Raw genomic sequence first — 23,687 nt, 5'->3', positions numbered from 1 at the left:
TCAGTACAGAACAGTACATCTGGTTCCTGTCACTCCGTCACGACCGGAGTAGGAATTCTGTACTCCAGACCCTAGTTCTGGGTGGGATTTCTGAGCTCGCCCTCCAGTGTGGGACTTGCCTTTTCACTCTTTTAATGCTACCATTTGTTTAACAGAATTTCATAATTTTAGTGATCTCTAGTGTAGCAAGCTTTCCTTTTTGTGTTCTAAGAACAACTACCCTGAAGTTTTTTTTTGTTACTGTTTTGTCTTTCCTGTTTCTGTACAATCCACCTGGAATAGTTCTTTTTGCAGTTGGTAGGATGTCGAGATTGATTTCCACCCCCACCCGCTACACATGGGTACCAAGTGGCCCCATCACGTTTTTCTCGTTGCCCTGCAGTGCACCTTGGTCAGCAGTCAGCCGATCATATTTGTGTAGATCTGTTTCTAGACTCTGTCTACTGGTCCGTTGGTTAGCCTCGGGGTAAATTCTACATTGCCTTTTGTGTTTTTTTAAGCTCAGCTATGGCTTAATTGACCATTATAAGATATTTAAAGTGTACATCATGATTATTTGATGCACATATACCTTGTGAAAAGATTACTTTCATCTAGTTAATGAACACAGTCATTGTCTCGCATATTCTTTTTTTGTTTTTGTTTTTTGGTGAGAACATTGAAGTTTTACTCCCAGCAAATTTCAGTTGTACAATACAGTGTTATCAACTGCGGGCCCCATATTTTAGATTAGCCTGTTAGGCCTTATTCGTCATGTAGCTGAAAGTTTGTACCCTTTTCCCAGCCTCTCTGTGTTTCCCCTCACTTCCCAGCCCCCGCATTCCTACTCACTTTCTCCACAGTCTTAATACTTGTAGCTTTATAATAAGTGTTTTGGTCACAACTGGTTCTTTAATGTTACCTGATTTTGTTAAAGTTACTAAAACGTTGACTCCATGTGGTTGGCATTTGTAGCACCCTTAGGAAATCCTGTCAGCGTCCTTAGAGTTTATGCCTTTGCTGGATCAGTGAGGGTGGATGGCACATTTACCGCGTCTCTAGTCTGACCGAGTTAACGCTCACAGCCGTAATTACTCAGTTTCCCTTCCCTGGCATTCCTAAATGTACCCGGTTGGCTGTATTATGTATAGTCAACGCTTCACTGATAACTTTGGCTGACTTTTTTCTTTCTCTCCTTAAAGTATTTGAATCATTTGTGGATTATGTGGCAGTAGAACAACTAGATGGTGACAACAAATATGACGCCGGGGAGCACGGCTTGCAGGTAACTTGGACATTTTGTACTAGGGTCCTCTTGTAGCGTTTCACTTTACTTTCAGATCTTTTGCTTATCTGTGAACTTAACAATTCATTCCTTTTCATATGCTGCTGGTATTTAGAACTCAAAAGGATTTTATTTCTTAGTCGGGACATTGTATTTTAGAGAGCTCTGAGTGTGTTGCTGGTGGGATTGAACGGAAAGGTGGGGGAGGTGTCAGCAGGAAATTGAAATGCAGCTTGTGTGTCAGTGTTTATCAGGTAGAGCTATCACCCAGCACATCTGAGGCTCTGTCCCTGTGTTTTAAGATTTTCCCATTTCATCCATCATTCTTTCCCTCCCCTTAGTGGTGTCAGTGCAGGGGGTTCCCCCCTGTTTCTCCTAATCATACATAGAATTTCTTAGTCACATGGGCTCTGGTTTCGGCTGGTGATATTTTGCTATTTTGTGTGATGGAGAACAGTTTTCAGAGCATCATGACTTCTATAGAGTGAGGAATGCATTTTCTGGTATTTGCTCCATGATTCTTGGATCCCTGCTTGTTTTCTGCATTGCCCCTTGCAGACCCTGGGCTTCTGGCAGAACAGTGAGCATGGTGAACGAGTGGCCAGTCCATGGACGGTTAGAGGGATATGGACTGTGGCCAGTTCCTGGCTGCTAGTCAGGACGGTGGGTGGGTCGCAGCCATCCAGGGTCTATATGTTGCACCCTCATAACCATGACTCATTGGCTCAACTGATTTATGGTTCTTCAGACTGTCCTGTGTTTACCAAGCCTGCTAATGTATGATTCATGGTGCTAATGTACCGTTTCGCAGTGGGCCACAGATCTGTTCTGCTCGGTCAGGCCGCTCAGGGCACCCAGGTGCAGATCAGAAAGTCACTTTGCAGACATGCAGCTGGATGTGCTAGGAGACATGTCATCGACTCAGAATAATGGCCCTTATCCACAGTGGACATTTGGGGTCTGGGCGAGCAACTGTATTTTAGAATCACAGTCTCAATGGACAGTGGTGGAGAAATAATTCTTTTATTATTCTTTCAAGTTGTATTGAAACCCCGCCATTGCTTTGTGTGGTAGTAGGTTCCTGGGATTTGCATTATTTCCAGATGCCCTGTCATCTTGAATATGCTAATGTGCATCATAGAACATTGCCAAATAGGTGTGCCTTGTCACAGCCACCAGTTCCTCTAGGGGAATGTTCCCGAGCAGGTGTTGGAGATAATGTATACAGCTCAGAAGGAAGGTCAGGATTGGAAATACAGCCTGATGAGGGCCACTGGTGGCCTCGTAGTGGTTGTTTGGAGGAGGCTTATTTTAGTGAGAGAAAAAGAACTGGCTGAGGTGGAGCAGAGATGGAGAAGGGTTGAGAGCTGTAGAACCAACCACAGGTCCCTCCGGAGGAGCTGTGTTTAGAAGTTGGGGGTAGGAGGTGTCCTGTAGCACAGAGGCTGGCGGTAAGTGGGGGAAGGCCCTGTTGTTGGTAAAAGGGCCTTGCTGATACTCGGAACATTCTTCAGAAGTGGGTTGTACAGTAAGCACTGAGTGTGTGTTCCGTGTGTGTGTTCTTAAGTAAACATCATAAAAGTCCAGGGAAAGGAAGCGGGTCACTGAGAGTCCTCCAACCATACCTGTGTTTGTACTTGTTCTGCCCAGGTGTTCCACAAGCACACCTAAGCTTGCATGGTTGTAATCATAGCCTTCTGCTTGCCATTTAGTGATTTTTCTGTGTTTCCTCATAGTTTTCATAGGGTTTGATGACTGTATAATACATCAGCAAGTGACTAAGTCTTAATTAACTATTTCCCTATTGCTGGATATCAAGCTAGAATATCATCCAAAGTAAGGGGAAGTCTCACACAAGCTGTTGCAGCATTATTTTAACAGCAGGCCTGATACAGGGCTAAACAGCATTTTATAGGCACCATAGATGGATACCTAAACCCCGTGTCTCCCCACCAGAAGTCCCCACAGAATTCCAGTCTTGCTGTACACAGTTGCTTTCATTGCTTCAAGAAACAAGTAGCGGTGAACTAAATTTGCGTTTCTTTTTCAATGTTCAGGAAGCAGAGAAAGGTGTGAAATTCCTAACATTGCCACCAGTGTTACATCTACAACTGATGAGATTTATGTATGACCCTCAGACGGACCAAAATATCAAGATCAATGATAGGTAATCTAGAGGGGGGGGGGAAGTTAAGATTTAACCATCATCTAGATTTTTTAAGGGGTTAATCTCAGTGCTTTGTTTAGTCTTTATATATATTTTCGGTCTCATCTCTGATTTATTGAGGTTTCCCTTCTATCTAGGTGTCCAAGAACTGTAATTTTAAAGAGGTGACTTCACTTGCATTTTGAGGCGGTTCCTTCCGTATTTCCCTTTCAAGGAACCCCAGCCCCTCCACATCGGGAGAGGTTGAAGTCCCTCAGGAGTCCCTCTGCTCTACAGGCTTTGCAGTCACCAGTGTAGATGACCACAGGAGTAGAATTTTATTTTATTTGTAGTATTTGTTTAAATAGGAGTTTATTTGGTCATCTCTCAGTTAATGTTGACTTCTACAGTGTGGTAGTTTCCAGAAATGCTGAAGTAGGTGTGCGTGTGTGCCCCATTCTGGTGTTTTCCAGATTCTTAAAAAATACCAGATACGAGAAGGATATTACATACTACTTTATCTGGCTTAGAATAGACATTTTATCCTGATTAGTTTGAGCACCAGCTTTTTACAGGATGGAGGTTGATCAGTCACCTTTCAAACCTGGGGGAGAACATGACCCAATCAAATTACTTGCCACCAGCTCATCCATTTTCGCCCTTTACTGTGGCCTGTAGAAGAAACCATCTCTACCAGGCCCCGCAGACTGTCACCCTGCAGACTAAAGCGCAACCTGTTGGTGTGTTTCCTTAGGTCCTTACTTTGGTTTTGTTTCTATTTTTATTGGAACTAGTTGCCAACATTTTTTTTTAAGGCGGGCGCAGCTCACAGTGGCCCATGCGGGGATCAAACTGGCAATCTTGGTGTTGCCAGCACCGTGCTTAGATGGTTAGCTCAGCTAACCGGCCACCGCATAGCTGCCAAATTTTAAAAATGACACGATTTCACATAAAAGTTCAGGTTTCTGGCATCTTTTAGGAATTCAGAACACTTGGCAACACTGGGCCAGAATTCCCGGGGGCAGCGAGGGCTGGCGCTGCTGGGGGCCGCCCCGCAGGCTCAGTCAGCACGCATGCGCCACTGCACACGTGCCTGCCTCCCTCCCTGCCTGCCTCTGACTGCGCTCCTGGTGACGGGATCATTAAAATGTTTATGGAGCCAGGAATTTAAAAACCAGGAGGGTTCAGGATGGCTTTAGAAATCACAGGGTTGGGGTCTTTTTCACATGTTCTCCTCCAAATTTGATTTTTGCACATTTCTCAAACCTGCAGGGTATTTAGTGGTCTCAGTCCTGCACCATCAGAGTCTTCCATGAACACGTTTGGAAATTATTTACACCCTAGAAAAGTCAGTGTCTCTGTATCACAAGACCGCTGCCGTATCCTTGAATTTAAAGTTTTGTTAGGTATCTCAGTGCTTTATAGGCATTTTTCTCATATTTGGCTTTAAATTTTGTATTGACGCACAATTTGTTCTAATGAGTAGGAGCTTCCTCAGAAGTAGTTAATAGGACCTCCCAAGTCAAATTCACATTTCCTTTCTAAATAAAGATGAGCCAGTAAATTAAAAGGTCTAGCAATATATAAAGCCTAAAGGTGAAATATTTTACATGTAAATGCAACCTGGATTTCTTTAAAAATTTTTTTTAATAGGTTTGAGTTCCCCGAACAGTTACCACTTGACGAATTTTTGCAAAAAACAGATCCTAAGGACCCTGCAAATTATATTCTTCACGCAGTCCTGGTTCATAGTGGAGATAATCATGGTGGACATTATGTGGTTTATCTAAACCCCAAAGGGGACGGCAAAGTAAGTGCTGGGCGGGGGGCGGAGTCGGGTGTGGTGCTGTGCAGGGGCCTGACCCAGCCTCAGCCTTTCCCTGTTCCCGCCTCGGCCTGGGTAGCAGGGGATTCCTCTGTGGCCTCAGATTGATGTGTATGTTCTAATATGTATCTGTTGCTGATCATGTAAAGGTGAATAGTAAATTAGCACTTACACTTTCGGTGTCTCTTTGTTAGTATTGAACATTGGGCCTCACAGAATCCCTTTACATCTAAAAGGAGGCACTTTTCCACGTGGAATAACACCGGAATAGTTATTCACGGTCTGGGCCTAGCAGGGGAGGCAGCGCCGATTGCATGGAATCCACATGCCCCATTGTCCACGTGTGTAATGCTCCATCTTTCCCTGGGTCACGGGGGTCTCATCACATAATCATCCCCCAGCGGAGCAGATGAAGGTCTCGAGTCAGCATCCAGGAACGTAGGGCCGGTGGAACACAACAAAGCCCATGTGGGCCGCCTCGCTCATGCGAGGGGAACCCCACAGTGCTGAGCTGTGTGAGCCTGTAAGTGGGACTGAGTCCCGTTTAACATGATGAAGAAATGGCAGAATAACTATGTACAAGTATTTTTTTTTTTTTTTTAGTTAGGCCATATCCCATTTCATTTTCTTGACTGCAGCATAAAGTTCCAACTTCACTAGCCAAGTTAGGTGCGTATGGCTTTCTGAAGTCTGTAAAGCGTTGTAGTATTGATAGATCGAACCTAGGTTGAAAATGGGCTGAGTAGAGAAATTGCCAATGGATGAGAGTTAGCATTTCCCCGGGAACAGGGACCGAGGAAGGCAGGACTGCTGAGTTGTAGCAGAGGGATGCCTGAGGCAGAGCCCGGTCCAGTACAGCGACAGATGATGTACTTAAGAGGAGCGCTGCCCGGTGCTTTGTGCACTTCTCAGAGTGCGTGCTCTCTGCTGACGTCTCGTTGCTCTCCTTGTTGCTGTCCAGTGGTGTAAATTTGATGATGACGTGGTGTCGAGGTGTACGAAAGAAGAAGCGATTGAGCACAATTACGGGGGGCACGATGATGACCTCTCCGTCCGGCACTGCACGAACGCGTACATGTTGGTGTATATCCGGGAGTCCAAGCTGAGTGAGTAGAGGTGTTCTCTTCTGTTCTGCACGGTGGTGAGCTGCATAGTCATTCCATGAGTCCTTGCCGTGGTGGTTTAGACCCCGCGACGGTGAACCTCAGCTGTGTCTCCTGTCCACACACAACATCTATATGCGAGCTGGATTGGGCTGTGATGTGGACTCGTGGCACCAAATAATTTCACTTGACTAGATTGCTGTATTAATGATGACACAAAATTGGGACCTTTGAAGTAGGGGGCAGTGGAAGGTGATAGGTGAACGAAGGTGCATTTGTCCTGCAGGTGAGGTGTTACAAGCTGTCACCGACCATGATATTCCTCAGCAGCTGGTGGAGCGATTGCAAGAAGAGAAAAGGATCGAGGCCCAGAAGCGGAAGGAGCGGCAGGAAGCCCACCTCTATATGCAAGTGCAGGTCAGCCTCAGCCTCCTGTGAGTGACCCTCGGGGACAGGGCCCCCGGGGCCTGCTGAGAGCGACACTGCTCTGAGGGCTCATTCTAGAGTGATTGTTGACAGATCAGGGATTGCTTGGGCAGCGTGTTTTAACTGACTGCTCAGGCCAGTTCCCTGACTGTTGGGACTATACACTCAAGTTCAGGGTAAGGACTTGGATGTGAGAAGTACTCAGGCCACCGGACAGAGCAATGATACGTTAGTGTGTTTATAAAAAGCACAGAGGGGACTAGGGAGATGGGCTCTTCAATGGAGGGATGCATTGGAAGGGGGAGCTCCCACTAGGAAGCGCAGCACAGTTCCGACGGCATGGGAGGCGGCGTGCCATGCATGGCAAAGGGTGGCACAGGATGGAGAAGTCAGGAGAGCGCTCACGGGGTGAACTTCCACATGGTCTCGGTTTATCATTCAGTGGCGATGCTAGGAAACAGAGGCATCGTTTTAACAAGTTGACTGACTACCTGGGAAAAGGCGCATTGTGCGTCCTCTTTATAAGATGTGGAGATCACCACACAGATGGAATGGTGATCGCCAGCTAATGCTGACAGATAGGTTATGAGTGGCTGTGTGGAAATGTAGAGTTTTGTCTTTTCTAAATAAATACCTGATTAAGTTCTCGGTCATTTTGATTCCTTTCTCCTTGGGTCTTCTGAAGAAGGGTCATGGCAGCAAAAGACTGGTGGTTTTTAGCATTTTACTATTTGAACTCAGTCCTGACCAGTGTGGTCTCATTTTATTTCATATGTCAGTTCTGTATTTTTGTGCATGTTTTCAGATAGTTGCAGAGGACCAGTTTTGTGGCCATCAGGGAAATGACATGTACGATGAAGAAAAAGTGAAGTATACTGTGTTCAAAGTACTGAAAAACTCCTCACTCGCCGAGTTTGTCCAGAACCTCTCTCAGACCATGGTGAGTGCCAGCTCTTCTGCCGCTGGTTTATTTTGGCTTCCTCTTTACAACTGGACCAGATAGTACCTTTGGGGGTGGGTGCCGTGTCCAGGCACTGCCGGAGAAGTGAGGCGAGTGCCTGAGCTCATGTCCTGGGCTGTGCCTGTTTCTGCCCTTGGACCTAATCTGCAGACAAGGAAGTCGAATGTGAACGTGAATCTTTTCCTTTGCACCCCTCTCCCTTTCTTTTTTTTTTTTTTTTTTTGGTAAAATGGGCGCTCAAGCCTCCGAATACTGGTGAGCCTGAAGGCAGGTCACTGTGGTCCAAATCAGCGGGGCGCGCTGTAATTATGATTTTCTTATAACCGTAGAATGGTCACATTGATACAGAATTGAAATGTGAGCTGATTTGATTTTGATTAATTTTAAGTTTAAATCCCCCACCCAGGGATTTCCACAAGATCAGATTCGATTGTGGCCTATGCAAGCCAGGAGCAATGGAACCAAACGCCCAGCAATGTTAGACTATGAGGCAGACGGCAATAAAACAGTAAGTGTGTGTACAGTCACACGTCGCTGCTCTGAGGTTGGCACAGCATCCTGTCGCCCTCTTGGTCCACTTCCATAGGACTGGATGTTTTCTCCAGTGCTGAGTACACTTTTTTACTCTCACTTAGCCACTGACATTTTCTAAAATCGGCATCTCTCTTGGAACTAGATGATTGAACTGAGTGATAATGAGAACCCGTGGACAATATTCCTGGAAACAGTTGACCCGGAGCTGGCTGCTAGTGGAGCCACACTACCCAAGTTTGATAAAGATCGTAAGTGTCTGCCAGCCTCCAGCCAGCTTCAGGGCAGTGGGTGCCTGGACCATTGTTCTGACACACAGGGTTCAGCATTCTTCTCTTGTAAAGAAATCTTAATTCCAAAAATGCTCATTAAACCCCTTCCTTGGGCAAGGCTTCTTAATAAAGTCCAGTAAAACTGACCATGGGTTGTGGTGACCTGGGAGGTGGGGACAAAGTGCAGAGTTGAGTCACCATGTGCTATCTTTAATCTTGGCCCCCGTGTTTTTGTTTGTTTTTTAAATTTTTTTTATTGGGGAACAGTGTGATTTTCCAGGACCCATTAGGTCCAAGTCAAGTCGTTGTTTTCAGTCTAGTTTTGGAGGGCACAGCTCACTGGCCCATGTGGGAATCGAATCGGCGACCTTGGTGTTATGAGCGCTGCGCTCTAAACCACTGAGCCAACTGGCTGCCCCTTGGCCCCCATGTTTTGTGACTCACATTGGTTTTCTGTCAAGGGTCAGGTGGTAAATACAGTTGACCCTTGAACAACATGGACCCACGTATATTCAGATTTTTAAAAATAAGTACTGTAAATATGTTTTCTCTTCCTTATGATTTCCTTAATAACCTTTTTCTCTTTATTGGAAGAATATCGTATATAATATATACAACATACAAAATACGTGCTAATTGACTTTTTGTTATCGGCCAGACTTCCAGTAGTTAAGTTTTTGGAGAGTCAGAAGTTAGACACGGAGTTTTGACTGCACCAGGGGGTAGGCGCCCCCAACCCCCATGTTGTTTAAGGGTCAGCTTTGTGGGCCATATGTCTCTGCCTGCCATTGTGGCGTGAAAGTGGCCAGGGGGTGTATAAATGATCATTCTGGCTGTATTTCAGCACTACTTTATTTACAAAACAGGTGGCTCAGGGTGTGCTGACTGCTTGCTATAAAATGATAGATTTCTATCGCTACAAGTGGTCACTTCTCTAGCGGAGACATCCAACCATTAACATACGTTGCCATGACACCACTCAGCAACTAGTTAGTACCAGGTCTTGAAACTAGGGTTCTTCCATCCACTGCCTCTGATCCCATCTTCACTGCCTCACGTGTGACGTTTCCCACGGGTTTGGTGGTTGTAATGACTCTGCAGTTACATTCAGCCTCTTGAATAAACCTCATCTGACTTAGTATAACCCTTAGGTACCGGAAGCTGTTGTTTTGGTGGCTACTAAGTTTACTGTTACAATTTTCTTACATTGTACTGAACGTTAACATCCTAACACCCTGTTTACGAACCTTGTAGATGATGTGATGTTATTTTTGAAGATGTATGATCCCAAAACGCGGAGCTTGAATTACTGTGGGCACATCTACACACCGATATCCTGTAAAATACGTAAGTGCCCCGTGCTCGCTCACCTTCTCCGTCCGTTTTGCTAAAGTCTCGGTGTATTACAGCCTTGGACTCTTTTCTTTCTCCCAGGTGACTTGCTCCCAGTTATGTGTGACAGAGCAGGATTTATCCAGGATACTAGCCTTATCCTCTATGAGGTTTGGATGGTTTCTTTTTCCACAATCAGTATATTGTTAGTGGTTTGGAGAGGGGTTTTGTTGCGTATTTTTGTAGCCCTGAATTTGGTAAATGTAACGTCTACAACTGAGTTGGGGGCCTTGGGTGACCTTGAGTTGAGGATCGTATTCGTAGATTTGTGATTTTTACCAGTTGAGGATAAACCAATCGGTGATAATTACATCTTTATGGATATTAATAGTTCCCAATAGCATTTTAACTTGTAAAAATGGAGAGCTGGTAGAATTAGCCGTATTAAATACTAGCCAGGCGTTGCATTGTAACCGTTTCACATCTTTTACTCTAGGAAGTTAAACCGAATTTAACAGAGAGAATTCAGGATTATGACGTGTCTCTTGATAAAGCCCTCGATGAACTCATGGATGGTGACATTATAGTGTTTCAGAAGTACGTGCTTTTTGAAGGATTTTATCACTACATGCTAACATCAGAAGTGTTTTTCTTAAGTCCTCTAACAGGAAACAAAATGATATCTGGACCCCGAGTCACGTTTTGAATGCTGACAGAAGTTGGCCGTCTCTGGGTTTTGGAATTAGGGGTGGTGAGCATTTTCGTCATCTAATGCTCTGATTTCCTAAAAATGTCTCCAGTGAGCACGAGCACTGTTAGTGGGATGGCAGAAAGCCTTCATGGACTAGCAAAATGGTTTTCCTTCCTTTTACACATAGGAAACTTCTTAGACTGCACCTACGTAGGTAATTGATGTAAATCTGTCTGCATATAAAAGCAGCAGGTCTGCAGTCTTAGACACTTAGACACTTAGTGTCTGAAAGCAGCCTTTTCCTTGCACTTGAAGCGTCGGGCCAGGGCAATCTCGACACAGGTTATGAGCAGACCGAGGAGTGCAGTGGCCAAGAGCAGGGCCTGGCACGCTTCTATGGTGAGGGCCAGGCAGTCAGTATTTTAGGCTCAGCGACTACTCAGTTCTATGGCCTCGGCATAAAGATGCAGCCTGCCGACTCCTGGCCGGAGGAGGCTCCGCCACGAGCCAGCTGTGTGGGCTCGCACTCCATCTGAGTCCTTCCCCTGCTCTGGGCAGGGAGAGGCACTGGTCTGGTTTGGTTTTGAGCTCAAGAACGGGAAGCAGTCAGCACTTTGCAGGGCTCAGAGCACAGCTAATGTCCGCGATGGCCTTTCCCCGTTGTGTCTGGCTTCCACAGGCTGCTGGGTAGAGAGACCCCTGGCGTCCTAAATTGTGACTTTGAGTTTATAGCCACACCTATTGGTGTGACTGTCGCCTGAGAGATGATGACCCCTTGCCTGGGCTTTGATTCAGTCTACAAAACTGGTTTTTTCTCCCCGCCCAGGGATGATCCTGAAAATGATAACAGTGAATTACCCACCGCAAAAGAATATTTCAGAGACCTCTACCACCGTGTTGATGTCATTTTCTGTGATAAGACAATCCCTAACGATCCTGGATTTGTGGTCACGTTATCAAATAGAATGAATTATTTTCAGGTATTTGATAAATGTTCTACTCCCTACAGATCCCACACCAGAAAAACTAAGTTCTTTTTAAAAGTGCTTGCTGACGAGATTGTCTAATGGATTTGGTTCAGGAGGAGGGGTTAGTCCTGCTATCTGAGGAAATTCCTGGCTGAAGTTGGTTGATGCTATGTTTGCATGGGACCAAAAGCCGTTCTTCTCTCACCTGCCTCCCCTCCCTCATCCACAACCACGTTCACCTGTGCTCTTGCCCCTCGAAATCCTCTCTACCTCAGCACAGTTGGGTTTCAGAGGTACCGTATTTCCCCGAAAATAAGACCTAGCCGGACCATCAGCTCTAATGCATCTTTTGGAGCCAAAAGATAACAGTGATAACAGCCCCTTTGCTTCAGTTATAGCATGCCAAGTGTGAACCATAAAAAAAAAAAAAAAAATCACCAGAAAACGAAAAATCATAGACTTCACCATCAAAAGTGAAAAATCTATAGACTTCATCTTTTAAAAGTTATCTTCCTCAGACAAGCTACTCCCATGCTGGTATACCCTATTCCTTTTAGACAGTAAATTCCTAGGGCATTTAAATTCAGGCTGCTCACAACACCTTTCCATAGGAATATTACGCAGATAATTAATGATGCAGTTTGTAAGCACATTTCAGTTAATTCCCCCAGATGTGAACCTCCTTTTTGACTTCCGGGCCATTCCCTTCTCTCAGGTTGCAAAGACAGTTGCACAGAGGCTTAACACCGACCCGATGTTGCTCCAGTTTTTCAAGTCCCAAGGGTAAGCCGCAGTCACAGACACTCGGGGTTTGGTCATTACTGCATGCTTTCCATAGCTCATCCAAACATCTTGAAACTAATTGTAGTAAGTAGTTGGTCACCTCACCTGACATGCCATTTCTTGCTTAGTTTCAGATATAGAATTGTCACCACTCATATCTTGACCACACTACTTCAAGATGTCAAAATAATTGGCAGCCTCATCTAAAGCCAGATTTATTTTAGATACATCATCAATGAACACATCCCCCACATGTCCAGCTGGGTCCGTCCCAGCCAGGCTTCTGTGTGCTGTGTCACCATGGCAGAGAACGTTCAGGTGTGACAGCCAGAGGGACTTAGGACTTGGGAAATAGGAGCATTAGAGCAAAACCCTGTGCCAGGTCCAAACTTCAAGTCTAGGTGTAAGGCCTGTGGTTTGCTTTTCTGCTCACTCAAATACTTGTTTTAGGCAAATAAAGAAGTCATTTATTTATATGCTGTTTTCTTGTATAGTTATAGGGATGGCCCAGGTAATCCTCTTAGACATAATTATGAAGGTACTTTAAGAGATCTTCTACAATTCTTCAAGCCTAGACAACCTAAGAAACTTTACTATCAGCAGGTATGAGTCCAAATTAACGTAACCGTGGGTAATAAAGAGAAGTCTTGGGTTTTTGTGGAAGCGTATCTAAAACGAGTCTCTCTTTTCTTGATAGCTTAAGATGAAAATCACAGACTTTGAAAACAGGCGAAGTTTTAAGTGTATATGGTTAAACAGCCAATTTAGGGAAGAGGTAAGTTTTTTTTAAATGATACAGGTTTTGATTTTTATTGGAGCTTGTTTATGGTTTCTGTCTCCCCAGACCTTGAAAACTAAAACAACAAAAGAAAGCACAATGAGTGACAGACAGCGTGGTAGAGGGCCCTGAGCTCAGAGTCTGAGAACCCAGGCATGGTGGCCGGGGGGGTGAGCTCTTTGTCGCCTCCTGCCACCACCTCTGAGTCCTGGGGGGTGAATAACAATGGCAGCTGCCCGAACCTCCAGGAACTCTTTTCTTACCGACTTGGACATCTTAAGTTAGTGCACGGCTGCCCGGCCGGGGCATTGCTTTTCTCAGGCCAATTCTGCCTTAGCCAGGCCTCAGTGAGAGCAGCCGGCCTGCGAGTGGAGCAGACACGGACTCCACGGGATGTTGATTGGGGAGGTTACTCGCATAGGTCGCACCAGCTCGTGTGCTTGTGGCACACGGAAGACACGTCCAGCCACACTTGGGGTGGTTTTTCTAGAAAGTCTGTGCCTCCTGGGATCCCAAGCCTTTCACCTTTCTTGCTCTGCCAATTTGTGGGGATATTTTGAGCCACATGCCATAGACAGTCGCACCTGTGTGGAGGTGACCAGGCTGAAATTGTAAAGTTCACCTCTGGTCATGGCCTACAGTAATGAGCCTTCTTTCTCACTGTGCTGAGAATTGGGAAGGCTTGTAGATGACCATGAGAGGGGATCATTTCCAGAGATGCTGTCCTGTAAACGGCACACTTTTTGCATCAAAGTGGCATTTTTAAAAGTTCCCTCAGTACTGGGTGGGTCCCGGGTTTGGGCACATAGTCTGAGTGACTTCATATATCGGGGGTCGTCGGGATGGGAAGCTAGAGGCAATTGGGAAAACCTCTATTGTCATTTTTTTCTCTGTTCAAGCAGAATCGGTTTGTTACAGCAGACCCTTTATGTTCTCTTTAAAGCATGTATTTCATCTTGTCATTCCTTAGGAAATAACACTATATCCAGACAAGCACGGGTGTGTCCGGGACCTGTTAGAAGAATGTAAAAAGGCTGTAGAGCTTGGGGAGAAGGCATCAGGGAAACTTAGGCAAGTATTTCCCGGGAGCCCAAAGGCCGGCAGGAGGGGTGGTACTAGCCCCAGACCTGCACCTGCCTGTGTGGAAATTGAGCATAGCTAGAACTGACATGCGTGGTGGCCCAGTTCATCTCTCAGCCTGTCGTTTGCAGCAGTTTTAACGTATTTCACAACTAAGCCATTTTTTCCCCCTCCCCTCCCTGTCTCCTGGGATTAACTACCTAGAGTTAAAAATGTGATTCAGGTAGAAAAGCCAAGCAGAGGAAGGATATTTTTCCAATAGATTGATAACTGAAACTGAAAGAGATGCCTTGATTGTATTTGAGAAACAGCTACTTCTGAACCGTTTAGTCAACATTCAGGCCGTGGGAAGAAGCTGCAGATATGATGACCAGTTTTTATTTCAGGGAGTTGGACTCTATTCTTATCCCGTCGCCTTATAGTCAGTCAGCTTGCAGAACAAAATGGCCTTTAAGGCTGTTGGTTCTCAAAATGTTTTCTTTCTAATCTTGAAACAGAGACCTGTTCTCAGAAAGGTAAGAGAAAAATATCACAAGTCCTGCCTAGTCTGGGACCACTGGAGGGAAGAGTCACGCCGTTCCCAGAGACTCGGCTCAGTGGGGTCCTTCCTGCAGTTCTGGCTCTCTCCCCTTTAGTCACATGCTCCGAGGGGAACCCCCGATCAGTGTAGTGCCTGCGTTGGACACTTCAGATCTTTCAAAAAGAAAGAGCACAAGCAAATCTTGATAGCTTTATAATAAAGACTTTCTTTCTAGAAAACTGTTCATCAGACTTTTTTGTCCCACATGAATTTGTATTTTTCACCCTCCCCCTTGTTTTCTGCAGGCTGCTAGAAATTGTAAGCTACAAAATTATTGGTGTGCACCAAGAAGATGAACTATTAGAATGTTTATCTCCTGCGACGAGTAGAACATTTCGAATAGAGGTAACTGCCCCCATGTTGGCACCTGGGAGAGTTCTGAGCCCTCGGTGGGTGGGCCGCTGTAGGCCGCTTCTTCCGTTGTTTTATTGTGTTAAAATATACATAACGTAAAAGTTACCATTTTAATCATTTTTAAGTGTACAGTTCAGTGGCATTAAGTGCATTCACCCTGTTGAGCAACCATCACCGCCATCCAGTGCCACAGTCTGTTCATTGTCCCCAACCGAAACTCCATACCCCTAGCGTTCTCCCTCCCCGAGCCCCTGGCAGCCACCATTCTTCTTTCTCTGAATTTGACCACTCCTGGTACCTCATATGAGTAGAATCGTACTGTATTTGTCCTTAGAAATTAATTTTAAGTACGGGTCACCAAGCAAATCTAGTCAGAAACTTTGGGTCCCTGTTGATTTTAGAGTTGCTGAAATTTCCACGGTAACTGGAAAAATCTATTATTTGGTGTCTTAAAACCCAGTGTTTTAAGAAAACTTATATATCTTCTGGTGCTGAACTCTTACTCTAACAAGACTCAAACATGGCATTTTGGCAAAAGTATGACCTAACTTCCTCGTTGAAGAGGCAAGTCAGAATTAAAACCTGGCATTTTGTCTGCATTAACGTCTTTACTCAACTCTGTGTTTAAATCTGTGTCCCCAGGAAATACCTTTGGACCAGGTAGACATAGATAAGGAAAACGAGATGCTGATCACAGTGGCACATTTCCACAAAGAGGTGTTCGGAACGTTTGGAATCCCGTTTTTGCTGAGGATACACCAGGTGAGGGTTTTTTTTGGTAACAGCTTGAGTCTCATGTGCCAAAACTTAAAGCCTCGCATCGCTTTTGGATTAATGTTGGCAAAAATCTGTTTTCCTGCCTCACTGGGCGGATAGCGGGCTTTGATGGTGTCCCCATGGGCCGTGACAGGCTGCCGTGGTGTGGCACTCGTGTCCTATCCCATTCGTAGGGCGAGCATTTCCGAGAAGTCATGAAGCGGATTCAGAGTCTGCTAGACATCCAGGAGAAAGAGTTTGAGAAGGTACGACTTCCTGGGCGCTCGGTAATCACCCAGGGGGCGGCACGCGGGGACCTTGACTAGTAACGCGGCCTAGGCTTTTCTGCCAGAGGTGAGTTGTGCTGACATTCAGAACTGATGGAGGAGTTTTCGTTTTTGTCTTTTAGTTTAAATTTGCCATTGTGATGATGGGCCGGCACCAGTACATAAATGAAGATGAGTATGAAGTAAACTTGAAAGACTTTGAACCTCAGCCTGGTAAGAGCCCTGTCCCCCAGGCCCGGTGTGGGTTTAGGTCTGAGGAGCAGGCTGGAGGTGGCCAGCCCTGGGCTCGCTTAGCTCGTCTGTGCAACGTAACCCATGAATTCTCAGGATGAAAGCATGTGGCAGCATCACACGGTGGCTAGAACTAAGATTCAGGGCCGAGAGGTGGGTAGGTTGCAATGTGGGTGGCGCTTGACTCGCGGGCTCTGGCAGTGCCGCGTGCAGAAGCCACTGAGACGTCCAGTCAGGGGTTGTGCCCTTGGCGCCAGCTGACCGTGCAGCTCGGAAGCCCCGGCTCCACTGTGAACCCAGCCTGGGCATCAGCTCTGCGTGTGGGGTCCCGATGGCCACTCCCGGCGCACAGAGCGGGCTTTCCTCCGTCGCCTCATTGCCTCTCTCCCCACCAGGTAACATGTCTCACCCTCGGCCGTGGCTAGGGCTCGACCACTTCAACAAAGCCCCAAAGAGGAGTCGCTACACGTACCTTGAAAAGGCCATTAAAATCCATAACTGACTTCCTCACCCAGTGCGTGCCAGGCGAGGACCGAGCGTGGGTGTGTGCTCCTTTTTAACAACGAGAACTTGGGTCCACCTGCACTCTAGCCGAAGTCTTCAGCAAGAGGATTTGCTGCTGGTGTTAATTTTATTTTGTTGAGGCTGTTCAGTTTGGCTTCTCTGTATCTATTGACTGCCCTTTTTGAGCAAAATGAAGGTGTTTTTATAAAGCTTGGATGCCAATGAGAGTTATTTTATGGTAACCACAATGCAAGGCAACTGTCAGCATAATGGGAGGAGGTTAGTGGGACGAGTGGCGCTGGCAAAAGGTCTCTAGTCTGTGTCTAGTTGGCATAAGCGGCCTGGCTGCCTTCGTGGGGTCCCGATCACCACCCCACAGCTAGGAAGCCTTATGTTCAGGCTCGTCTGACGTATTTCCTTCAGTTATACTTTCAATGACCTTTTGTGCATCTGTAAAGGCAAAACAGAAACTCACAAGCTAAATAAATAGCGCTCTTTCCTTCACCGCGTGTCCTGTCGCCCCTTCCTCGGTTCTCCCCGGCTGCCTGGGTCTTTTTAACAAACTCGTCTCACTTCTGTCAGCCACTGCTGTTCTGCAACCCATTTGCAAAGTGGATGCACTGAATACAGTCCGGACATTCTGGGGTCTTTTTATTCAATTGAAAAGCACTGTTAAATACAATTAAGGTATACTGTGCTGCCTCTCGGCAAGCTTAGTGATCGCGAGAGTTCGTACAAGCAGGTAAAAAAATTATAAATAGAATTTCCTTGCAATGGAACAGATGGAACAAAATAAAGGAGAGCCTTTTAGCAAAGAGGGCATGCTCACTAGTGGTTAGTAAGCTGTTGACTTTGTAAAAAAGTTAAAGGGGAAAAAAAAACCAGGAAAAATGAAATTGTATATTTAATGAATGAACATGTACAATTTACTGCTGGGAGGAGGTGACATTTTGTTGGGTAAAACTGCAAGTGACTCACGGATGTTGATATTCATTGTGTGTAGTTTTATTTCAGTCCCGACCTTTTGTTTTGGAGCTAATGCCAGCTGCGTGTCTAGTTTTGAGTGCAGTAAAATAGAATCAGCAGATCACACTTATTTTTCATCCTTTTCCAGTATTTTTTGTTTCTGTAGCAGCAGTGTACGCCAACTCTTCCTGTATATTGCCTTTTTGCTGGAAAATGTTGTATGTTGAATAAAATTTTCTATAAAAATTGTAATTCAGTGAGTGACGTGGAGGTTGAGGGAGATGTCCGCCCTCCCCAGATACAGGCTTGGGGAACCTTTGCATTTATAACAAGGTTTTACTGAGCTGTTTCCCCCCTAATTCCAGTATTGCCGATGTACAATTCTAGCATTTTCTTTTTTTCCTTTGCTTCTTACTAGCCTCGTTTAAGCTTAAGAAATAAAAGGTTTTCCAGGTGGGAACCATGTACAAATGACACGACTGGAAATATTATTAAAATGGTGGAAGGCGCAGTCCAGGAGACACCGGCCCTCGAGAGCCCGTGACCATCCTCACGGCGCCTCGGCAGCTTTGCATCTTGCGCCCAACGCACTGGCCCTGGTCTCCGGGCTGGTCTGTACCTCCCGGTTCCTCCTTTCCAGATTCTCAGTGTGACATGCATGATTTCACAGCCCAACAGCTGCCCTCTGGCCACTGCGTAGATAGCACCATCCCTCTCCACCTTTTAATAAACGTCTTGGGTTTTTCTGTTTTAGGTTTTGGTTACAATAGTCTTAGTAACTGAAACAGCGTTCTCCTTGAAGTTATTAAATGACTGTCTTTACGGAAAGTGTTTTCCAATGCGGATGATGTGCTGCATTTTCCTTCCCACCCACTCCCAGTTATGGTATCAAGAGTCCGGGTTCATTAACTGATTTTGGGGGACGGGGGTGGAGATGACTCGCCTTTCAAAATGGCTCACTCTGAACCCGCGAGAGTGTTCCGTCCCCTCCCTCTAAGATGTGTCGATGTCTCGTAACTGAAGTCCCAGTCCTAGAGTGATGGAGCTCTGGAAACCATAGTGTGACATCGGGGGGTGGGGGGAGGTATCCCGCGTGGCTACTCAGAAGCAGTGCGCTGGAAGAAACAGTTGCATTTTAAAATTCAAAGAGTGGACCGTTAGGTTGGTGCAAAAGTAATTTCAGTTTCAAAGGTTAAAAATAATTGCAAAAACTGCAGTTACTTTTGCACCAACCTAGTAGATGCCACTGTCATCTTTTGAGCAGTTCCCAGAGCATCTTCCCAGGGTCCCTTCTAGTCCAGCTTGGGGCCTGCCTTTGAAATGAGTTGCTGGCATTTCTCTGAGAGCTTCACGTCAGCTGCTTCGGGGATCACCACATCCAGCAATGAGAGGGCCCGGGTCTCCAGTAGTGTTTGCGAGTGTCACCCTACGAATAAATACATAATTGTGTTTTTAAAGATGGAGTTTCTACTGCTGGGAAGTGTGGCTTTAGTGTGTAACAAAATGTGTGGTGAAGCATCAGCTGCGACACGGGTCCCTCCGGTTGCCCTGGTCCGGAGTTCTGTCACTGCAGTGAGAACAAGCCGTGTCAGGAACCATCTCTTAAGCAAGGGCTTCACCACGGCCTGCCTCCTACATACCTCTTGCCTTGTTTTGAGGCAAATGTCCGAGATTTGGTTGGTGTCTGGGATTGACATTCCCGAGTAGTTTGCTGAAGCCTCAAGTTCAAAACCGCCTGTGCAGTTGAAGAGAGTGCGGGCCCTGTGCTGGTCTCCGTGGGACCCCAGCCCTGCCACCGGATCCTGAAAGCAGCTGCAGACCATGCCTCAGTGGACGGGTGAGGCCGAGCTCAGAAACACATTGAGGAAAACAGGCAAAAGTCGTCACCAAGTTTGCTGACCCCTGGACGAGAGGTAGAAGGAACCCGTCTGGGGGATTGACAGCTGGTTGGCTGGACCATTCTGGTCAGCAGGTCGGTCCACTGGGCTAAAGGTACATCAGAACACTGTGGAGCCTGGTCTTAACCCGCACTGAAAACATTTACAAATACTGTCAAATGAGAACCGTGCGTTCTCGTGTGTGTTGCGTGGGTAGCTGCAGCATCTCGGCCAGTCTTGGCACTTGGGCTCTAAGCCGGCGCTGTCAGTATAGCCTGCCATGGTGGCTTTTCATGTCACTGCCCAGGCAGTGTGGTGACTGAGCCCCTGAGATACGGCTACCGTGGTTGAACTTTCGGTTTTATTTAAATGTGAAGGTGCCAAATGTGGCAAGCACAAAGCCATTTGAATCAGACATAGCTGCTTTGTGGGTTGTTACGATCAGTTCATGCAGAGTTGTGGAGTTGTTTGATTAGGTTGGTGCAAAAGTAATTGCGGTGTTTGCAATTATTTTCAACCTTTTAAACCACAATTACTTTTGCACCAACCTAATACATGTAAAACACCAGTGCAGTGGGCCTCTCTAGTTTCCAACCTTTTCATTCATGGAAGGCTTCAGGGGTGGTTCATGTGCCAGATGGGGACAAAGATAAGGACAAAGCTCCCCATGTCCCTGTGTCTTGCCTCGAGGGGAACAGGAGCTTGTGCAGATTTGTCCTTCCCAATTTTATCAAGTAAGACTCTGAGGCTGGGCGCATGTATGTAAGACTGGGTCTTATATAATACAATATAAGACTGGGTTTTATATGAATTTTTGCTCCAAGACGCGTCAGAGCTGCTGATCCGGCTAGGTCTTATTTTTGGGGAAACACCGTAAGTTCAGAAGGGGAACCAGATCTTATCCTTAGGCCAAATTGAGGAAGAAAATGGTCAAGTTAGCACCCACGTCCAGGTGAGTCATCGTCTACGTATCAGCTCTGAGAAAATCAAGTTTTTCTTTAAGCTCACAGTGGCTTTCGCTTCCAGCAGGGAGGCAGCACCCTGGCGAAAGGTAATTATTAGATCAAAGGGACAATTGAATGCATCTTTAAAAGCCACTAATTTGATGCAGAGATGACAATCGAACACTGCTCCCATAACTGGTTTGCTTGACCTTGACAAAAATCTGTCATTTTGTGCCACAGTTTAAATTTTCAAATAAATATCTCTCCTATTCTCGCAGCATTAAAATTAAACAAACAATGGCATAGACCCAGAAAGCTTCAGGGACTGATAAGCAGTGATTTCATGCAGGCTCCCCCCAAATCAGCAAAAAAAGACATGGCAGTGGGAATCGCATCTTCAGAGAAATTCAGATTCAGGACCCATAGGCTCCCTTTCCTCCCTGCTCCAACCCATAATGCTCTCACAGGTAAAGGTTTCTTCCTTTATGGGGGTGGGGGGTTATTTGTGAGGGGTATAAATGTCTATTACATTGTTTTGGACACCTGAAACTAATAAAGTTTCTTCCTTTAGGCAAGTGATTGTGAGATGAGGCGGGAGAGAGGGGTGATACGCACACACCCATTTTGGCAATGTTTAGATACGTTTTTGGGTTGTCACAACTGGGATGTGTGTGTGCTATTGGCATCTAGTGGGTAGAAGAGGGAGTGGAGGGGGAGGAGACAGGAGAGGTAGGGAGAGAGAGACGGGGAGTGGGGAGGGGCAGGGTAGTTAGACGGGAAGAGAGCAGACACAAAATTAAACAAGAAAAGAGAGGAAAGGGCCAAGTCTCACATTGGTGCTGGATCCAGCCAGACCTGAAATCCCCTTGGACGTCTCAATTATGTGAATCAATCACTTCCCTTTTTAGTTTAAGCTGGTTTCAGATGGGTTTCCCTCACTTGTAACCAAAAGACTCCCAGCTAACATAGAAGGGAATAACTGCCAAGTTTCCTGTCCTCGGTTGCTATTACCCCTGACCACTCTCAAAACCAGGCTAATGTTCTCCACACAGTCATCTTGGCGTAATGTGGGAATGAAGACAGAGATACAGGTGTCTGGGTGACAGAAAAAGGGTGGTAGACGCTGGAGTCACCAGCTCCTAAAGCAGGCTGCAGCCTGTTAAACCTTAAATTTGGGGAGGGAGTCCCAGTTCGCCTGAGATGGGGACATCCTTACTGGATGTTGGAAGGGAAAAGGTGACTAGAAGAGGAGCACCGTTGGTGCCACCTACCTGCATTCCCTCGGTTGCAGAACTCACGTGCGGCGCACAGCAGGCAGGAGCTGGTTTGCTGGTTCTCCCCTCTGCCCTCCCCACCAGCATATAGCCAGCTGGGACCACCAGGAGGAGGAAGTGATAAGGCGGTGTTCCATCTGTGCAGCCCTGTGCCAGCCGATGCCTGGGGGGTGGGTGGGAGTGGGGGCTGGACCACTTTGGAAGTCAGAATTCGGAACTGGCGCAGGGAGGAGGTGGCCCCAGCAGCTGCCTGCGGGCCTGCCCACCACCACCCCTGCCCAACCAAGCCGGACTCCTGTTTCTCACCTGGTGGGAGTCGTAGTGGGGGGTGGGGGGGAGAGGAAGGCTACTCTCAGCTCTTTGCACGTGGGATGCAGAGATGTGGGAATAAACCACCCAGACCTGGTCCTGCTGACACAATGGATTAAGCATATATGAGGAAACGGCATCTACCTAGTCAGTAGGAATAAGGAATTTAGGCTCACCAGGACGCGCTCTTAGGTAGAAGAGGATGGTCCCACCTAGCTGTTCTCAATCTTGCCTGCATGTGCATTATCTGGGGACCTTAAAAAAATACATTGATACCTGGGCTCCATGTCCAGGGTGTCTGGGGTGTGTGTGTGATTTAATGCAGAGAAGAAAATAAAAACAAAACTCCTACTGAATAAATGGAAACTTTAAGCCTGTAAGCACTCTTTAAACCTGGGCTGGAAGGCGATTGGTTGGCTCAGTTGGTTACAGCACAGTTCTCTTAACACCAAGGTTGCCGGTTCGATTCCCACATGGGCCAGTGAGCTACACTGTCAACAACTAGATTGAAAACAACAATTTGACTTGGAGCTGAGCTGCACCCTCCACAACTAGATTGAAAACGACGACTTGGAGCTGATGGGCCCTGGGAAAAACACTGTTCCCCAACATTCCCCAATAAAAATTAAAAAAAAAGACATAATAAGGTCTTTTACCCATTTGAAAAAAGAAAACCTGGGCGGGAGTCCTGACCCCACCAGCTGAATCCTGACTTCACTTGAACCTCACAGAGACGGATCCTGGCCAAGTTTCTTGACCTCTCAGACCCTTACACAGGAGGATGTGGCAGCTGCATCCTTTCTAGATATTTTTCCTCTTGCTCTTACCTCTTGCCAACCTGGGCTTCATGTCCCCAGAAGCTGGCATCTCTCAGGTCTCCAAGCTTCTACCCAGGCTGTCCACGCTGACTGGCTCACTCTTAATTAGCCTTCAATACCCAGCTCAAGTATCATTTGCTCTGAGAGCCTTTGTGTGCACATACAGTTCACTTTGCCTGGGATGGTCTTCCTCTTGCTGTGGCAGAGACCACTAACTCCCTTAAAGCCCATTCTCCTCTTTTTCTTTTTTTTCCCATTTTTAAATTTTTATTGGGGAACAGTGTGTTTTCCAGGACCCATCAGCTCCAAGTTGTTTTCAATCTAGTTGCGGAGTTGTTTTCAATCTAGTTGTGGAGGGTGCAGCTCACCAGCCCATGTGGGAATCAAATCAGTGACGGTGTTACGAGCGCTGTGCTCTAACCAACAGAGCCAATGGGGCTGCCCCCAATCTCCTCTTAGGTCTTTAATATTAGATCTCTGTGTGTTAGCTGAGTACAGACACTCAGAGGAAGACACTCACTTGATGAAATTCTGGCTAATGAATGAGAGCCATATGATGTGTCTAGCTTCTAGGTCATGGCCTTCAAGGAAAGAAGCATGCACTCCATTTTTCTTTCTTCCATTTTG

The 23,687-nt window shown here is 46.3% G+C and overlaps 1 protein-coding gene across 2 annotated transcripts in view; it reads left to right on the top strand.

Annotated features, from left to right (window-relative positions):
- The window catches only part of USP7 (ubiquitin specific peptidase 7), a 61,559-nt gene extending 43,469 nt beyond the window's left edge, over positions 1-18,090 (top strand). For both annotated transcript variants that reach the window (XM_019718824.2, XM_019718826.2), the window contains 21 exons: positions 1,182-1,264; positions 3,322-3,431; positions 5,064-5,220; positions 6,197-6,341; positions 6,625-6,755; positions 7,570-7,704; positions 8,132-8,233; positions 8,402-8,507; positions 9,783-9,875; positions 9,963-10,030; positions 10,357-10,457; positions 11,378-11,531; positions 12,235-12,302; positions 12,797-12,905; positions 13,000-13,077; positions 14,051-14,151; positions 14,986-15,085; positions 15,737-15,856; positions 16,045-16,116; positions 16,260-16,350; positions 16,764-18,090. In XM_019718824.2, the coding sequence (XP_019574383.2) occupies positions 1,182-1,264; positions 3,322-3,431; positions 5,064-5,220; positions 6,197-6,341; positions 6,625-6,755; positions 7,570-7,704; positions 8,132-8,233; positions 8,402-8,507; positions 9,783-9,875; positions 9,963-10,030; positions 10,357-10,457; positions 11,378-11,531; positions 12,235-12,302; positions 12,797-12,905; positions 13,000-13,077; positions 14,051-14,151; positions 14,986-15,085; positions 15,737-15,856; positions 16,045-16,116; positions 16,260-16,350; positions 16,764-16,870 (2,231 nt within the window). In that variant the 3' untranslated portion in view covers positions 16,871-18,090. The remainder of the gene's footprint in view (positions 1-1,181; positions 1,265-3,321; positions 3,432-5,063; positions 5,221-6,196; positions 6,342-6,624; positions 6,756-7,569; positions 7,705-8,131; positions 8,234-8,401; positions 8,508-9,782; positions 9,876-9,962; positions 10,031-10,356; positions 10,458-11,377; positions 11,532-12,234; positions 12,303-12,796; positions 12,906-12,999; positions 13,078-14,050; positions 14,152-14,985; positions 15,086-15,736; positions 15,857-16,044; positions 16,117-16,259; positions 16,351-16,763) is intronic.
- Positions 18,091-23,687: the final 5,597 nt, after the last annotated feature.

Source organism: Rhinolophus sinicus, linkage group LG18 (genome assembly GCF_036562045.2).
Source record: "Rhinolophus sinicus isolate RSC01 linkage group LG18, ASM3656204v1, whole genome shotgun sequence".
In the NCBI taxonomy this organism is placed as follows: domain Eukaryota; kingdom Metazoa; phylum Chordata; class Mammalia; order Chiroptera; family Rhinolophidae; genus Rhinolophus; species Rhinolophus sinicus.
This window is presented reverse-complemented; position numbering and strand designations above follow the sequence as displayed.